The 14,150-nt window shown below is 42.2% G+C and overlaps 1 protein-coding gene across 1 annotated transcript; it reads left to right on the forward strand.

Moving 5' to 3' along the window:
- Window positions 1–1,838: 1,838 nt before the first annotated feature.
- On the forward strand, window positions 1,839–12,687 carry LOC118416012. The gene is made up of 11 exons (XM_035821046.1): window positions 1,839–2,023; window positions 6,051–6,147; window positions 6,535–6,639; window positions 7,021–7,101; window positions 7,457–7,733; window positions 8,073–8,212; window positions 8,696–9,112; window positions 9,725–9,792; window positions 10,512–10,689; window positions 11,049–11,107; window positions 11,726–12,687. The coding sequence occupies exons 2-10, from the start codon at window positions 6,087–6,089 to the stop codon at window positions 11,102–11,104; spliced, it is 1,383 nt and encodes a 460-aa protein (XP_035676939.1). The 5' UTR covers window positions 1,839–2,023; window positions 6,051–6,086; the 3' UTR covers window positions 11,105–11,107; window positions 11,726–12,687.
- Window positions 12,688–14,150: the final 1,463 nt, after the last annotated feature.

Here is a 14,150-nt window from a genome sequence, read left to right on the forward strand (position 1 = left end):
CTGCTTCTTGCTTTTTTCTATCAACTTGGATAGCACACGGTTGCAACTAAATCGTACCTGAACAGTTATAATACGATAGTGCTTCATTATAAACCATACAAAGTTACGCTGTGCACGATGAGGCGGAGTAGAGCTTGTACACGTTTCGCTGAACGTGCCTTGAATGCTTTGAGTTCAGGGGGGATTTGTTGTGGAACGAAGGCTCGATATTTGATAGGTTTGGGCGTAGGATAGAGACTCTGCTCCACTCATTTGCACACATAATAGGAGGTTCTTGACAGACAAACGACTTGGCCCTTCCCTTCTTGACTGTCACCCCGCCATTGTTCTTGCAGTATTTATGTGTGTAAAGATTAACAAGACCCATAAAGGAACCTGAGTAGGAGATACGCACCAATGCCAGGCTCAAGTTGTTGAAAAGTTTGTCCCATGACATTACAATATGCTTAAAGCAAGAGTTTATATATCGTTCTACTATACTTACTTATGATGATGATGACTATGCTTACTAGACTACGTGTACTAGTAGAGCGTATTTTTTGAAAGCCTCGTTAAGCCTAGGTCAGTGACAGCCCGCCGTACTTGCAATTTCGTGCTATCTACGTGCAAAAACGTGGGCAGATTTCGGGATCCCTAAGTGGCCTAAGTGGTAAGTACCGCCTACGTACGAAATGCCACGGAATCCAACGGATTTGTGAGCTCGCAGACACGCCGTAGCACGTTAAGTGCATGCAGAAATTCACCAGAACATTCAGAACGTTATCATTTTACATATAGATGATTTCTTTTTCAACGTAGCACGATACTCTGTTTTTCCACATCTATAGGTTTATGAATACAACTGTTACTTATTTGATGTATTTTGACTGACTTCCCATTAAACAAGTCAAAAGATATTTCAAATTAGTTAGAATACAAGTACAAGATAAATTAAGTGCAGTGTTGTCACTGAATAAAAAAAAATGCTGTAAAATGTTTCGAAATTCACTGTTGATACTTGGTGCAAAATAGGCAAAACATAACCTTGATACTGTTGTTGGCATGGCGGGGGCAAATTGGGGGCACTGTGGGACACTGTGTGGTTATTTTGCCACTAGCATTATAATTTTTTAATTCTCAAAAACGCCAAAAAGATTTTTTTGCACATAGAAAGCGCACAGTTCCACGTATGGCAGGTTGTGCCCTTAGCTCTAGGAGAATTTCTGACATGGAACTGCACATTTGTTTTGCGCCTTTCTTTGTTCATTTTCATTCATACGTTTGTTTCGCGCGATCGTCGTTATCATACATTTCTATGACAGTCTTAAATGCCTCCATGCTCCGTTTCCCACTGTCAAATTGCATCTGCATAAAGTTTGGAATATGTCAGTCTGTACTGTACTTTATGAACGTTTTGAAAGACAATGTCTAGATATGCAATAAGCAATATTGGAGAAAGGACGCTCCCCTGTGTAACACCACTTTTGACATTTTAAAGAAAAATTGTTGTGAAGATATCCAGTCATGGCGGGGCAGGTGCCAGGTTCTTACATATGCGCCTTGGATTGATTCCAACAGTCTTTCTTTGATGTCATAGTTTGTGCTGACTGCTCCGAATGTTCCAGAAGTTTTTGCAGGTGTTTCGCATACCGACTGTACTGGTTTAAAAAAGCAAGATTAACGGTTATTATGTTCCATTGTTGTTAAGTAGACGGTGAAGTTTAGATAGTGACTGACGTTACGGCTGATAAATTTTTCTAGAATACGTGTTCGCGCAAGGTACCTTCGGAATGATGTAATCTGTCCGCAGAGCCTCCCCGAAATTATACCCCACGTCGCTTTCGCCACCAATCATAGGAGAGCGTTGCTTGAATATGCCATACCTACTGCCCTTAAAAGGCATCTAGTAGATGGTGGGCAGGACATTTGCATACGTACTGCTATAAATTTGATAGACTCGCCTCTGTACACCAGAGCGCGCCGGTCCGGGGAAGAAAGCGACATCCCACACAACCCTTCACCTCGCACAGACAGCAGTAAAACTGTAAGTTCCGTCCATACTTCTCTTTTGATTTGTGGTACAGCTGACACAAAGTCTGGAATAATTCTCTACCAAAGGTGAAGAAATCGGCCCTAGCTTATTGACTTCATTCCGTTTCCTGACAATAACATAGAGGTTATGTACGAGTGTCAGACCATTTTCGGTGAGCTTTTGTCTGTTTAACTTTTGACAAGTAAGTCTCGGGCGCAGTTTTTGTTTCGTCGGAACTAATCTCAGTCTTTCTTGGTGACATTCTCCCCGTTGTATTGCCCCATACCTAGCGCAAATTTGGTGCCAAATGGCGATCTTTTGCGGGCAAACGTCAAAATCGATTCAGAATGTGTGTTTTTTTAAACCTTTCGGCGTAGTAAACTGCCACTGTGGTGACTTCTGTTTTGGAAAAAAAATGACTCCTCTTGGTGGCAGTTGTGCAGATGTTGGCTTCCATGGCGCATCATATCCGTGTGATTTTTTTGCGCACGTTTGGCGGATTAGCCAAAAAGACTCAGTCGGCGTCACTGTACCGTCCTGGTGGGAATGGTTTCCCAGGGCACAACGTCGGGGCATGGTACGTATCGTACCTGGGACCCATTGGTTCTGAGCCCAACGTTCTACCACTCTGAAGTTAAACAAAATGATGGCTTATTCAGTCGCTGAAAAACTTAAAGTTGTTCGTATAAGGTTCCGAGTAGACAAACGAGGCTTTTTCAAATACATTGTACAAACAAATTCAATGCAGTCTTAATACATCGGTCCTTATCCTTCCAAGCCTAACTCAAAAAAGTTCGGAAACTTCATTTCGTCGCTTCGGTGCTACTTTCATTAATTGCGCTGACTCAAAAGTAAGGTTCTATCCCCAAATCAATATATATCAAACATACACCAACTCTTTTCAGCCACATTTTTGTACCTAATATCATATCTCAGCGTATCACTAGCGATATGAACTCAAACCTGGACCGCCGAAACCCTTTCGTCACTTTTTTACCGTGCAATTCCAAATGAAAGCTTACTAGTATCATGTTGTAATCAGGAGACCCTGCGTCGTGTGATGTTCTTTTTTTGTGTAGTATTTGTGTACTTGTGCATTCACATAGTGATTCGTGAGTTTTTCATGAAGTTCGTACGAATTTCATAAAACCCATGTAACTGTTTAACACCCCTGGTAAAATCAGCTATCACCGAGCATCTTGCGATGTTCGAAATGTTTCCAATATCGTGTTATTTACCGTGGCTCTTGTGGATAGTCGCCTAGCCACTTTTGCGCTTCCTTCACCCACTTTGTGCTTCTTTAACTGACCGAATGTGGATTTAAGGCCCAGTTCATACATAGTTTTACGCGACAGACATCGGGCGAAGTTGTCGGGACAGCGTGGATTGCGTGATATATTTTGATCAACTTTGTTTCTAGGTAAATTCTAATTCCAAAGATGCAGTCAATTAATTTCGTTGTACTTGTTAAAATCATGAAAAATCTTTGTTAGCCAGATTTCCCCCTTAGCTGGAAATAGGATCCATGCTATTTCGGGGAAAAATTTCCGATTTCATTGGTTTTCCGCTCCAGCAGCCTGTTGTTCTTCCCTCTGATCCAGTAGTCATCCCTGCTATTCCTGCGCAGCACAGCCAGGGCCTGCTCCCATGTGAAAGTTAGGTACAGGTGTACCTAGCTTTTAGCCTGGAATCCAGCCTTGTTAGCTTTGTTCCGCAAGTGTTGGCGAGTAGCGACCTTCGGGAGCGGAACAAAGCTAACAAGGCTGGGCTCCAGGCTACCTAGCTTTCAGCTCCCCGCTGTCAGTTGTCGCCATGTCGCCATGTGTAACCCCATTTTCTGGATCCCAGATCCTTCTCCAGCTCCTCGGTGGATCTCTTTTGGCATATTTTCCATGTAAGCCATCAAGAAATTGCGGGCAAATGCAGCCGGGTAGCCTTTCAGCCTTTCAGTCTGTCTGTCTGTGTGATTAAACAGAATTACGATGTACTGTATCACGGCACAAGAGGCACTTTGACACTTTGTAACATAACTTTGTGAACCCCTGACAAGTGCGCTGTTGTTCAAGCCCCGATCCGTGGCAGTTACAGCCGGAGTACTGTGGTCACATTCCTGACACGAACGTTTGTTACCATTATCAGCGCAGATCATGATCAGCACAGAGGTAGCATGCACAGGCATATCTGTTGGATCTGGACATTCAAAACAAGGCAAGAAGCCAAGTTCAAGTTCACGCATGGTATCTCATAGCAAATTAAGACGACATTAACCTTTTAAATAGCTGCTAATTCATTATCAATATCATAAATGTAACTAGAAGAATGATGAATAAACTGTTAGAATTGAATCAGAAGGAGAACTGATGTAAATGTGTTGCTATCGCGAGGTGAAACTCGACACCCCATGGCAGGATAGTGGCCATGCTCCGCCATTTGCATATATATTAGGAGAGTCTTCATAAACAAGGTATTTGCCCTTCCCTTACCGTCACCCCAATATGGTCCGTACCCTTCTAATTTATGCAAGCATTGCTTCTCGGATTTTTTTTTTTCAGAAAAAAATTGGACAGACAGGTCGAAACAAACATAAAGGTATTTTTTCAAAAGATATACGGCTTAAATAACACAGCCTGAAGGGGTTTAATGGCACGTTTTATACAGCGAACCCTTCCTTTGATTTGTTACTAATAGTCTGAGTAAAAGGCATTGTTTTTAGACTGACATTATGTGTATGTGGCTCTGAATGATAATATTTACAGGTTTGTGATAGCAAAACCTGTATTATTTTTGCTCAGGACTTCTTTGAAAATGAAATAAAATGGCCATGCAAATCCGAGAGGCAACAAATAAAATTGATCTGGTCTTACAAAACACAAAGGAGACCGAGCGGGAGGTAAACTCCGCGGAATGCAGGTGGCAAGTGTTTACTATTTTGTCCCATGACATTGCCGTTGCAGTTACAGCCGATGCACAAATAAATATTCATGGCGTGACTGCAGCTGTTTGTTTAACAGAGCATTACCAGTGCGTAAATTTTCAATCTTTCAGTCTGTGTATATAAAACATACCTGTTGTCAGTTGTGCCAGTTTAGACCCGCGAACATACATAAATTCTCAGGCGAACAAACATAGATTTTCAGTATCTTTGTGTATATAAAACAGACCAGTTGTGTTGTTTCATATTACACAATTTTTGTCGATGTCATGGGACAAGTATTTGACATAATGGGAAACACCAACTTGGAAACTATTTATATGCCATGTTGTGAGTCGATCCTCTTCAAGCCGACCACCTGTCCAAAACGGTCCGGTCCCCTTGGTGACCGTCTTGAGCAGGTTTGACTGTAGTAAATAAAATAAAAGGGTGAACTTGACGGGAAAACGAAGCACAGTACGGGCTTTTCTTTGCCCGTTTTGAGCGAACCACACATAAAACAACCAATCTCCAATCAGATGTTGGGGCAGGCTAACGGAAGCCGGTATGCCAGGGGCGTTGATTTGATTTGATTTATTTATTTCAGCACATATACAACAATCAAAAACAAATGATAAAGAATGAAAAGAAAAAAAATGTAGGGGGTGGGTGGTGGACAGAAGCCTGTGCAGCTCAACCTCACAAACTAGGTATTAATGAAAAATAATGTACATAATGTAAATAATACTGAAACATAATATAAATAAATCAAAGATGAAATTAATTGAAACTACACCAAGAACACCATAAGGCTGTAAATGATCAAAAGTAAACATGATTTACAGATCATAAAGAGATAAGTCGAAATCATAGAATTATCTGTTAGCAAATACCAAAGGAAATACAGAAAATCAAAGCAAGGGAAACAAGAAAAATTAAGCGTTGTTTAACTCATTCCGGGTTTGGCACGAAAGGGTCACGCCGGAGTAGTCCCAGGACGGAACCCTGTGGTACACCTGCTGCAGACACTTCCATTCTCGTGTTACAATTTTGATGACCATTCACTTATAATCTTCGAAGTGGTAGGTGATCAAAGTTCTAATGTTGGGTTTTCTTCTCCTAATATAGCAATTTGCAGTTTGTCGTATACGGAACGGACAGAAGATGACTCCTCACTTTGCGCTTGTCCTGTCTCTGACAATCCTGGCTTGGGGCGTCCACTCAGGTATGATCCCGTCATACGAGAGAAGCACAACGTTAACTGGAAGTAATAATGACCTTTCATCTTTGCCGTCACGTCAATATTATCACAATGTGCAAGTGTTGTATCTTACATTGTATCCTACCATGATATGAAGATAATCTCTTGCAGAATGGTATCCAAACTACGATGAAGTTATTAATTTGGGCATATTTCTCAATTTGTTTCAAAGTCGCATTCCTTTCATGATTTCTTTCAGAATGTAATCATAATGTTGACTAACTTTCTCACAGGTTTGAATGCCAAACTTTAAGCTGATGGACATGTTTATAGAAAAAAATAATATTCGCTTCTGCATGATTTACATTTGTCACACATGTGTAAAGCTATTGTTAATCGACTTTCTCCCAGAGCCCATGTCTCCAGACGACCAACAGGCCAGCGAACTGCCGGCAGACGAAGATGAGCCATTATCCAACCTTCAGGAAGCGAAGATGCTCTTGAGAGAACTGGAAGGTACCGATGTTTCCTCTTCCAGTTCCTGTAAGCAGATATGCTACATCTGTAAGAAAGGAGTAGAAGCACACAGAAACAACATCCAAATTGAATATTCGGTCATTTTTTTGTGGTCAATCCTACTTTCAATTGATCTACTTTATTGCAGTGTATAATGTGTTCTAGTGAGCTTATGTAGCGGCTTAACTAAAACTTGGGAGATATAAATGGATTCAATGGAACATGGGTGACATATGCCGTTTCCGTGTTATGTTTCATTTAATGTCAGAACTTTAACATAACTGAATCCAATAATTTGGAGGCAATATAGCTTTGGAATTGCGCTGCACTAAAGAACGTCAAAGTGTTCTGTGTTAAGCCGCTTGGTATCATGTATCACAGAATTGGCCGGCGAAGAAAGGATGACCGAAAACAACGATGACTTGTCTGTACTTACCGAGAAAAGAACTTATGCTTTGCACGGTGAGTGTTATTAATATCGTTATGACATTGTGCGCAAAATTTCCATCCACGACCTCATATACTGTAAATGCATTTAACTTCGCGGTGATTTAATTTAGCGGTAGCGGGAAAAGGACTGTTCGCGGTGGTTTTAGGTTCGCGGTAGCACCATGCACTGTTACTGCCATGGAAAAATATTCGCGGTGGTTTTAAGTTCGCGAAAACCGCGACCATAGAACCACCGCGAAAATTTCTGCAGTTACAGCCTTTATTTGCAATTTATTGTTGAGCATCTATTGATGATGGTGTGCGTCTTCAGTCTTGGCAAAATAACTAATTGGCATACATTTGTTTTTTTATTCGAACATTTTTACAGACCCAAACGTTGCAGCTGGAAGACCTGCATATCAGTCGAGCACGGGCTATGGAGGTAGCCCAGGCCGCGCTGTAGACGGGGGGAGGAGCTCTCACTGGGGACACAACTCCTGCACCCACACACACGCCGAAACCAACCCGTGGTGGTACGTTGACTTGGGAAAGGCAGTCACGGTTGACCACGTGGCTATCGTCAACAGGCAGGACTGCTGCGCCGACAGGATCACCCCGCTTGACGTCCATGTTGGGTACAGCACTGAGGTGGCGAGGAACGCGAGGTGTTTGTTTGTTTATTTATTTGCACAAAATACATGAAACAATACAGAAAAGAATACATAAAAACGCTACAGGTGCAGGAGGAGGGGAAAACCGTCAACGGCTTATACTATGCCCTCATCCTCTACACTAAACAATATATATAATAGTCAATAATTAACAAAAAGTAACACATGGGATATGATAATAATTTAAAAGAATAATCAAATAATATTTGAAAAATAATTTGAGATAAGATAATAACTGAGACTACTATGAGGGACTAGGGTGGTTTATGAGATGGGTTTTCAGGGCACTTTTAACCGTAAGAGAAGAAGAAGTTTTTTGTATATTTTTCTGAGGTGTGGGGATCATCACCAGTTTCCGAACGGGCAGAAAGAGCTGACTGTCGGCTGTGGTGGGAAGCGGGGCAGGTACGTGGGGATCAGGCTGCCGGGCAACCAGAGAATCCTGACGTTGTGTGAAGTGGAGGTGTATGCAGGTAAGATTCAATTATTCTCTACATAGAGATGTGGTAGAATAATCAGGATTCGGACTTATCCTTACGACTTTCATAGATTGCCCAGAGACTGTAACAAGCTACACCTGGGGGTTGCTTAGTCTCTACCAGACTCCATAGGTCGGCTGTACTTCTCTGGTCGGCTTACTCCTCTATTTGTTCAATTTCTACGTTTTTTTCCAGCGACCTATGGAGTCTGGCAGAGACTAGGGGTTGCTAGCAAAGAAGCACACAGCACGACTTCCATTTTGTTTCCCCCTCCTCCCCACAGCTACCAGTGACGTCACAGCCCTGTCTGCTTCAGACTTTCCTCGATACACCTTCCCAACGGTGAACCACAGCGAATCCATTGACAGCAGACCCACTCGATGCCAGTCTGTTGTGTAGAAACTGTCCTATAGCTTGTTTTACACGTTATATCGATGATCATCTCCGTCTTCATCAATTTGTTTTGCTTCCTTCCAGCTCCAAACCGAGCCCTGGGACAGCCTGCCGTCCAGTCAAGTGTTGGATGGAGTGGATTTTCTACCCGAGCGGTGGACGGCTGCCGCGACCCCAACTACGGCCAGCAGTGCTGTACCCACACCCAGGCCCAGACCAATCCCTACTGGTCCGTGGATCTGGGTTCCCAAAAACGAGTGCAATGGGTGGTCATCACCAACCGCAGGGACTGCTGCCGTGGGCGACTCAACCCCTTCACCATCCACATCGGGAACTCCGCTAACGTCGCGAGCAACCCACGCTGCGGCGGCCATCACACCATCCCCGCCGGCAAGGACAAGGATGCCATCAACTGTAACGGGATGAGGGGACGATATGTGGGGATCCGACTGCCAGGCCACGGCCGTATGCTGACACTGTGCGAGGTCGAAGTCTATGAAGGTATGACGACAAAATCCAAGTTTTGCCTTTAAGTTAGCTTTTCAGGTATTCGCAACTTTATTTTATTACTACACATCGCAAAGCTGTTCAAGCTAGCGGAAAATTCAAGTTTGCTCATAATGTGCGCGGACGCGTGTTTTACAAGCAAATGCACGTACTTACACGCTGTGCGTAGTGCCATACAGCAACTCCTAGCTATAGATATGAAGGAAATGCAGGATATTTGACAACCAAACAGAATCAGTGAGCCGAGAAGACGATGCTTGTCCTTGCTTTAGGCTACGGCCCCAATTGCACCGGTGTCGGTCACGGGTGTAGCTCTGACCGGGCTCCGAGGCCACAAATTGTCCCGGTGGCCTGCCGGATACCGGGTGGCACCCCTCGGTGTTACCTACGGATAGGTCCCAGCGTTTATTTGTTTACCGGGTTACGGGATGATTTTAAGTCCGACTTTAAAATCAGCCCGGGGCCCGGGCGTACTCAAATGTATTCCTGGAGCCACAGGGTATCTATCCCACGGTGCCACGTAGGGATCTCACCCGAAAGTACAAAAAAGCAGCCCGTGAGCTGCCTGGTAGAGCCCCCTTTTCCAGCTTTTTGTTGTTGTTGCAGGTAGTGGATACAAGAAGAGGACATCTGACGTACGAGGCATTGAGGGTCAGGGCTGTGGAGAACATGAGGTTAGACTCTTCCCGCCATATTCCTTTGTCAAAAGACGAGATTAGTACTGTTTCGATAACATATGATCAATTTCATTGAATGGCATACACTTATACTAGCACCAATACTCAAAACGCAATTACAAGGAATGGCCCTGGATAAGGCTTAGCTCCCATTTCCGAAACGGCGTCCTGCCGGGATGTTTGCGGAAACGGAAAATAAAAGTGTTTACTAAGGAACATACACAAAGTATGCTCCTGACTATTTTTTTTACGTTCTGTGTGTTTTGTTATCTTTTTTTTTTCATTTCCAAAAGCTACCCGGCCGGTCCCGTGTTGGGATTTGGGACCTAGGCCTAAGGCAGCTTAAAGGAATCCTAAACTAAGGCCGGGAGTGTTACTTTCCAATAAATTATACTTCAATGAATACATAAACACTGATATATATAGACTCTTCCCACCATATTCCTTTGGAACTAAATGTCAAAAGACGAGATTAGCAGTGTTTCGATAACAAATGATCAATTTCTTTTAATGGCATACACTTATACTAAGTACTGACACTCAAAGCGCAATAAGAAGTGATGACCCTGACTAAGACAGCTTAGTATTGATGTATATATGTCAGGGTAGAGACAGCGATCTAGTAGAATCGGCAGTAAAGATCCCGATCGGAGTTTTTGCCGACAGAATCGCCGATTCTACCAGATCGCAGTCTCTACCCTGACATATGTCTATAGGAAGGAGACGTCTGGCTATCTGATGAGGATAAACACAACTGCATCTGTGACCTGAACGAAGCGGTGTGCACCAAGGTGGACTGTGGGGAGGATGGGGAGGACCAGGAGCCTACCAAGGACGAAGACGGAATGTGGTCCTGCCCCGAGATTCCAGATGCCACGAGTGAGGAGGAACTGGGTAATGTGTCACCTCTAAACCTGCCATATATTCCAAACCTGCAAGGTGTCACTGCTGCAGTGTCAGTCTATCTATCTATCTGGATATCTATCTCTGCCATAATCTATCTCTATCTATCTATATACCGGCATCTATCTAGTATCTCTCTGCTTTTATCCCTCTCTGTCTATCTGTCTATCTATCTATCTATCTACCTATCTATCTTTCTCTCTCTCTCTCTCTCTCTCTCTCTGCGTGCTGTCTACATATGTTTAGAACAGATAGATAACAGATCGATAACAGTCGTCTACAAGACTTTTCATGTTGCACTTTTTTTTTCTCTCAAGAATGTTGAAAGTAAAAGTTGATCTCTTTTGCAGAGCCGGGAATACCGGACGAAACTGCCAGGGCCATGGTGGGGGAACTCCAGGCCTAACAGGTAAGCGGGCTATCAAACTTGCTATTAGCCTACGGGCATGAACTTGCAAATAAACTTTCTTCTATTAAATAGAGTTAGGGTTGTAGATTTCTTTGTGTGTTCCTTCAACAACATCGCAATCTTGAAATTAAGTAAACAGTCGTGCGATGATTGCTTCTGTTGCAAAATATTGAAACTTTTATATCTTATAACAAATAATCTAAAGGTTCAAAACTGTGTGTGGGATATGTACCATCATCATCATCATCTGCCAAAGATTGATTCCGAATTCATTCTTATCATTCCGTTATACGGTGTCCTGCTTGTTATGTTGTTTCACACTGTGCGCCATGGGCATAAAATTTGGAGTACTCTCGATCCAGTTAAGCTCATATAGATGTTAATCTTCTACTGGTAGTGTGTTAGTTTTTACTTTGGATATAGTAAATATAAACAATGAGCTTATAACAAATCTGCAGCCAAATATTAACTATGATTATAACCATCATACATCGCAAGAGTCCCTGCGGGGAAACTACTTCAACTAAATTTATTTTATTATGATATGTGTACGTAAATAACTCAATTGTAACGATGAATACTGCCCTCCATGATCTAATTCGGCATATTGCATTTCAGGACAGAGTCGCTGAGAACTGCTCCCGTCTGCAGCGGCCGCTGTAAAATGAGGAGCCCGTCAAACGGACGTCGACTCGGTGTGCCTTGCGTGTGTTTGCATCGCAGATAAAATAGTCCGAACAAAAAATTGCAGAATCATGCTTCAAAACCTTTTTCAATGCATATGAAATCTGATAGGATGAAACAGCAATGGAGTGTGTGAAGAGAAGTAAACTTTTAAGGCAAGTGATCAGAAGTTAGCTACAAACTTTAGTCTGCAATGTTTCAAATTAGATATTTCTGTTTGAGAATTCTGTTCTATTAGTCTGGTGGTGAACTAATAAGCATTTAGCCCAGGTCCGTATAATATAGCTCCGGAACACCGATCTCTAAACCTACGTTTTCAGTACCTTTCGATCAACTTTCTGTATGCAAAGGATAGCGTTTTATCCAGTATAGGATTACCAGTTTATTGTCAATTTTTGTTAGTGAAAAGTAAAACAAAGTCAAAAGTTGCATATTTTTTACTAATAGCTTTAGTTTCATGACATGTACACAGAATCTTCATGTGATTCAAACAACACTGACGGGAAATATCTGTTATTCGCGCTCATTCTATAGTTATGATTTTGATTATTTTACATAATCACCCTCTATACCTGCTACATTGTACTTGTATAGTATCCAAGGTATAGTATCCATTCCAGTAATTAATGCATGAGTTGTAATTGACAAGTGAGAAAACATCATGTGAGGTGTAGAAACCATACAAGGATGTGGAAGGAGGATGTTTAACACCAGGGAGAAAATTGTCGATGTGACTTGCCGTTGGATCAGAAGTTAATGATCAGTATCATGATTCATATAGTAAGGTTCTTTTAGCACAACCAGAAAATAACTTACTTCCGACGTTTCGGTGTCTGTCAGACACCATCATCAGGGTGGAATGACGGGAACTACTTCTTGCTGCTACTTATAGCCGATGTAGGTGGCGTTGCAGCAGCAAGAATGCCATCCCAGACGTGGCTCAGCTTGTATCCCCCCTCGTCGGAAGTAAGTTATTTTCTGGTTGTGCTAAAAGAACCTTACTATATGAATAATTGCCAACCTGATGAAGTTATTCACGGCAGTATCATGATTGTGCGTAGCTGATGTTACGTACATGTTGATTTAGGAAGCTGAGAAGGAGAATTTAGAGACAATTGATAAGGAAATTCCAATATCAGAATAAAACTTTGCTGTATTTCAACATATCAATACATAATCAAGATGGTGGCAATAAATCTGCAATTTAGGGACTGCAAATGATCGTTGTCCGTGTGGTTTGTTGTAAAATTATATGATGTTATCTGACGGCATACAGCATAAACTCCTAATTTGGGGTCGATTCGTTATTTCGTATGGTGCCATAAATCAAGTGGACATGTGTATATACCTGAAACAACAATTTTTTTCGTAAAAAAGACCCAACACACTCATGAAGAACTTGTGAAGGAGTAAGGGTGACCCGGATGTGCTTGGCTGAAACTGTAAACCGTAGCAAAGTCGACGTCGCATTTCAAATCATTTCACCTCTACTGCGTACTGGTGTGTTAAGGTCGAAGGTTGGTTATACGTACACCAGCTGTACAGACACAGATGAAGATACTAGCTAATGAAACGCCTCGTTCTCAGTCTGTGCTCGACTGGAAAGAAGAAGATTGCGAATATTCAAAGGAGTCGTCCTGGTGGGGTAGATTTGTTTGGGGTAGAAAAAATCGATCGAAAACGATATCCACCATAAACCGTACCCCACCTCAGCAGTCATAAAGCAGTATATGGTGTTAGACAGAAAACAATGAAATTTTGATGGTCACGTGAATGCAAACACAACATTACACAGCCATGGTTACATTGCCTTTCTGTTCTATATACACTTAGGTAATATGCGAGAAGAAAGTTGTAATACCTCCGTGAAAAATGGAGGTATAGTTTTTGGTGTGTCTGTGTGTGAGTGTGTCTGTGTCTGTGTGTCTGTGTGTCCTAATATTTGTGGTCAGCATAACTTTAGAACCTCTGGATGGATTGTAATGATATTTAGTATGTGGGTAGGTGTTTGGAAGACAAAGGTCACGGTCGACGTTGGGGCCCCTGGTTTGTGACCTTGGTACTGCAGCAGAACTTAATTTTTTTGTATATTTTGTATATTTTGTATAATCCGCGTTAAATCCAATATGTGGCGTCATACTCTACCATTGTTTTCCATTAAAAGCTGCCTAACCATTTTTTTTCATTCATGGTGAGGCACTATTTTACTATGAACTGACACATCTGGGACAGTGAAAGTGAACTTTCATTTTCACTTTCACAGCATCGGACATGGGAGGCCATATCGAGCCAGATAAACAAAACAACTTGCTTATTGAATGTTATCATCAGGATTTTTATACCCTGTACTTAGAAAAAA

Source organism: Branchiostoma floridae, chromosome 5, assembly GCF_000003815.2.
Source record: "Branchiostoma floridae strain S238N-H82 chromosome 5, Bfl_VNyyK, whole genome shotgun sequence".
In the NCBI taxonomy this organism is placed as follows: Eukaryota; Metazoa; Chordata; class Leptocardii; order Amphioxiformes; family Branchiostomatidae; genus Branchiostoma; species Branchiostoma floridae.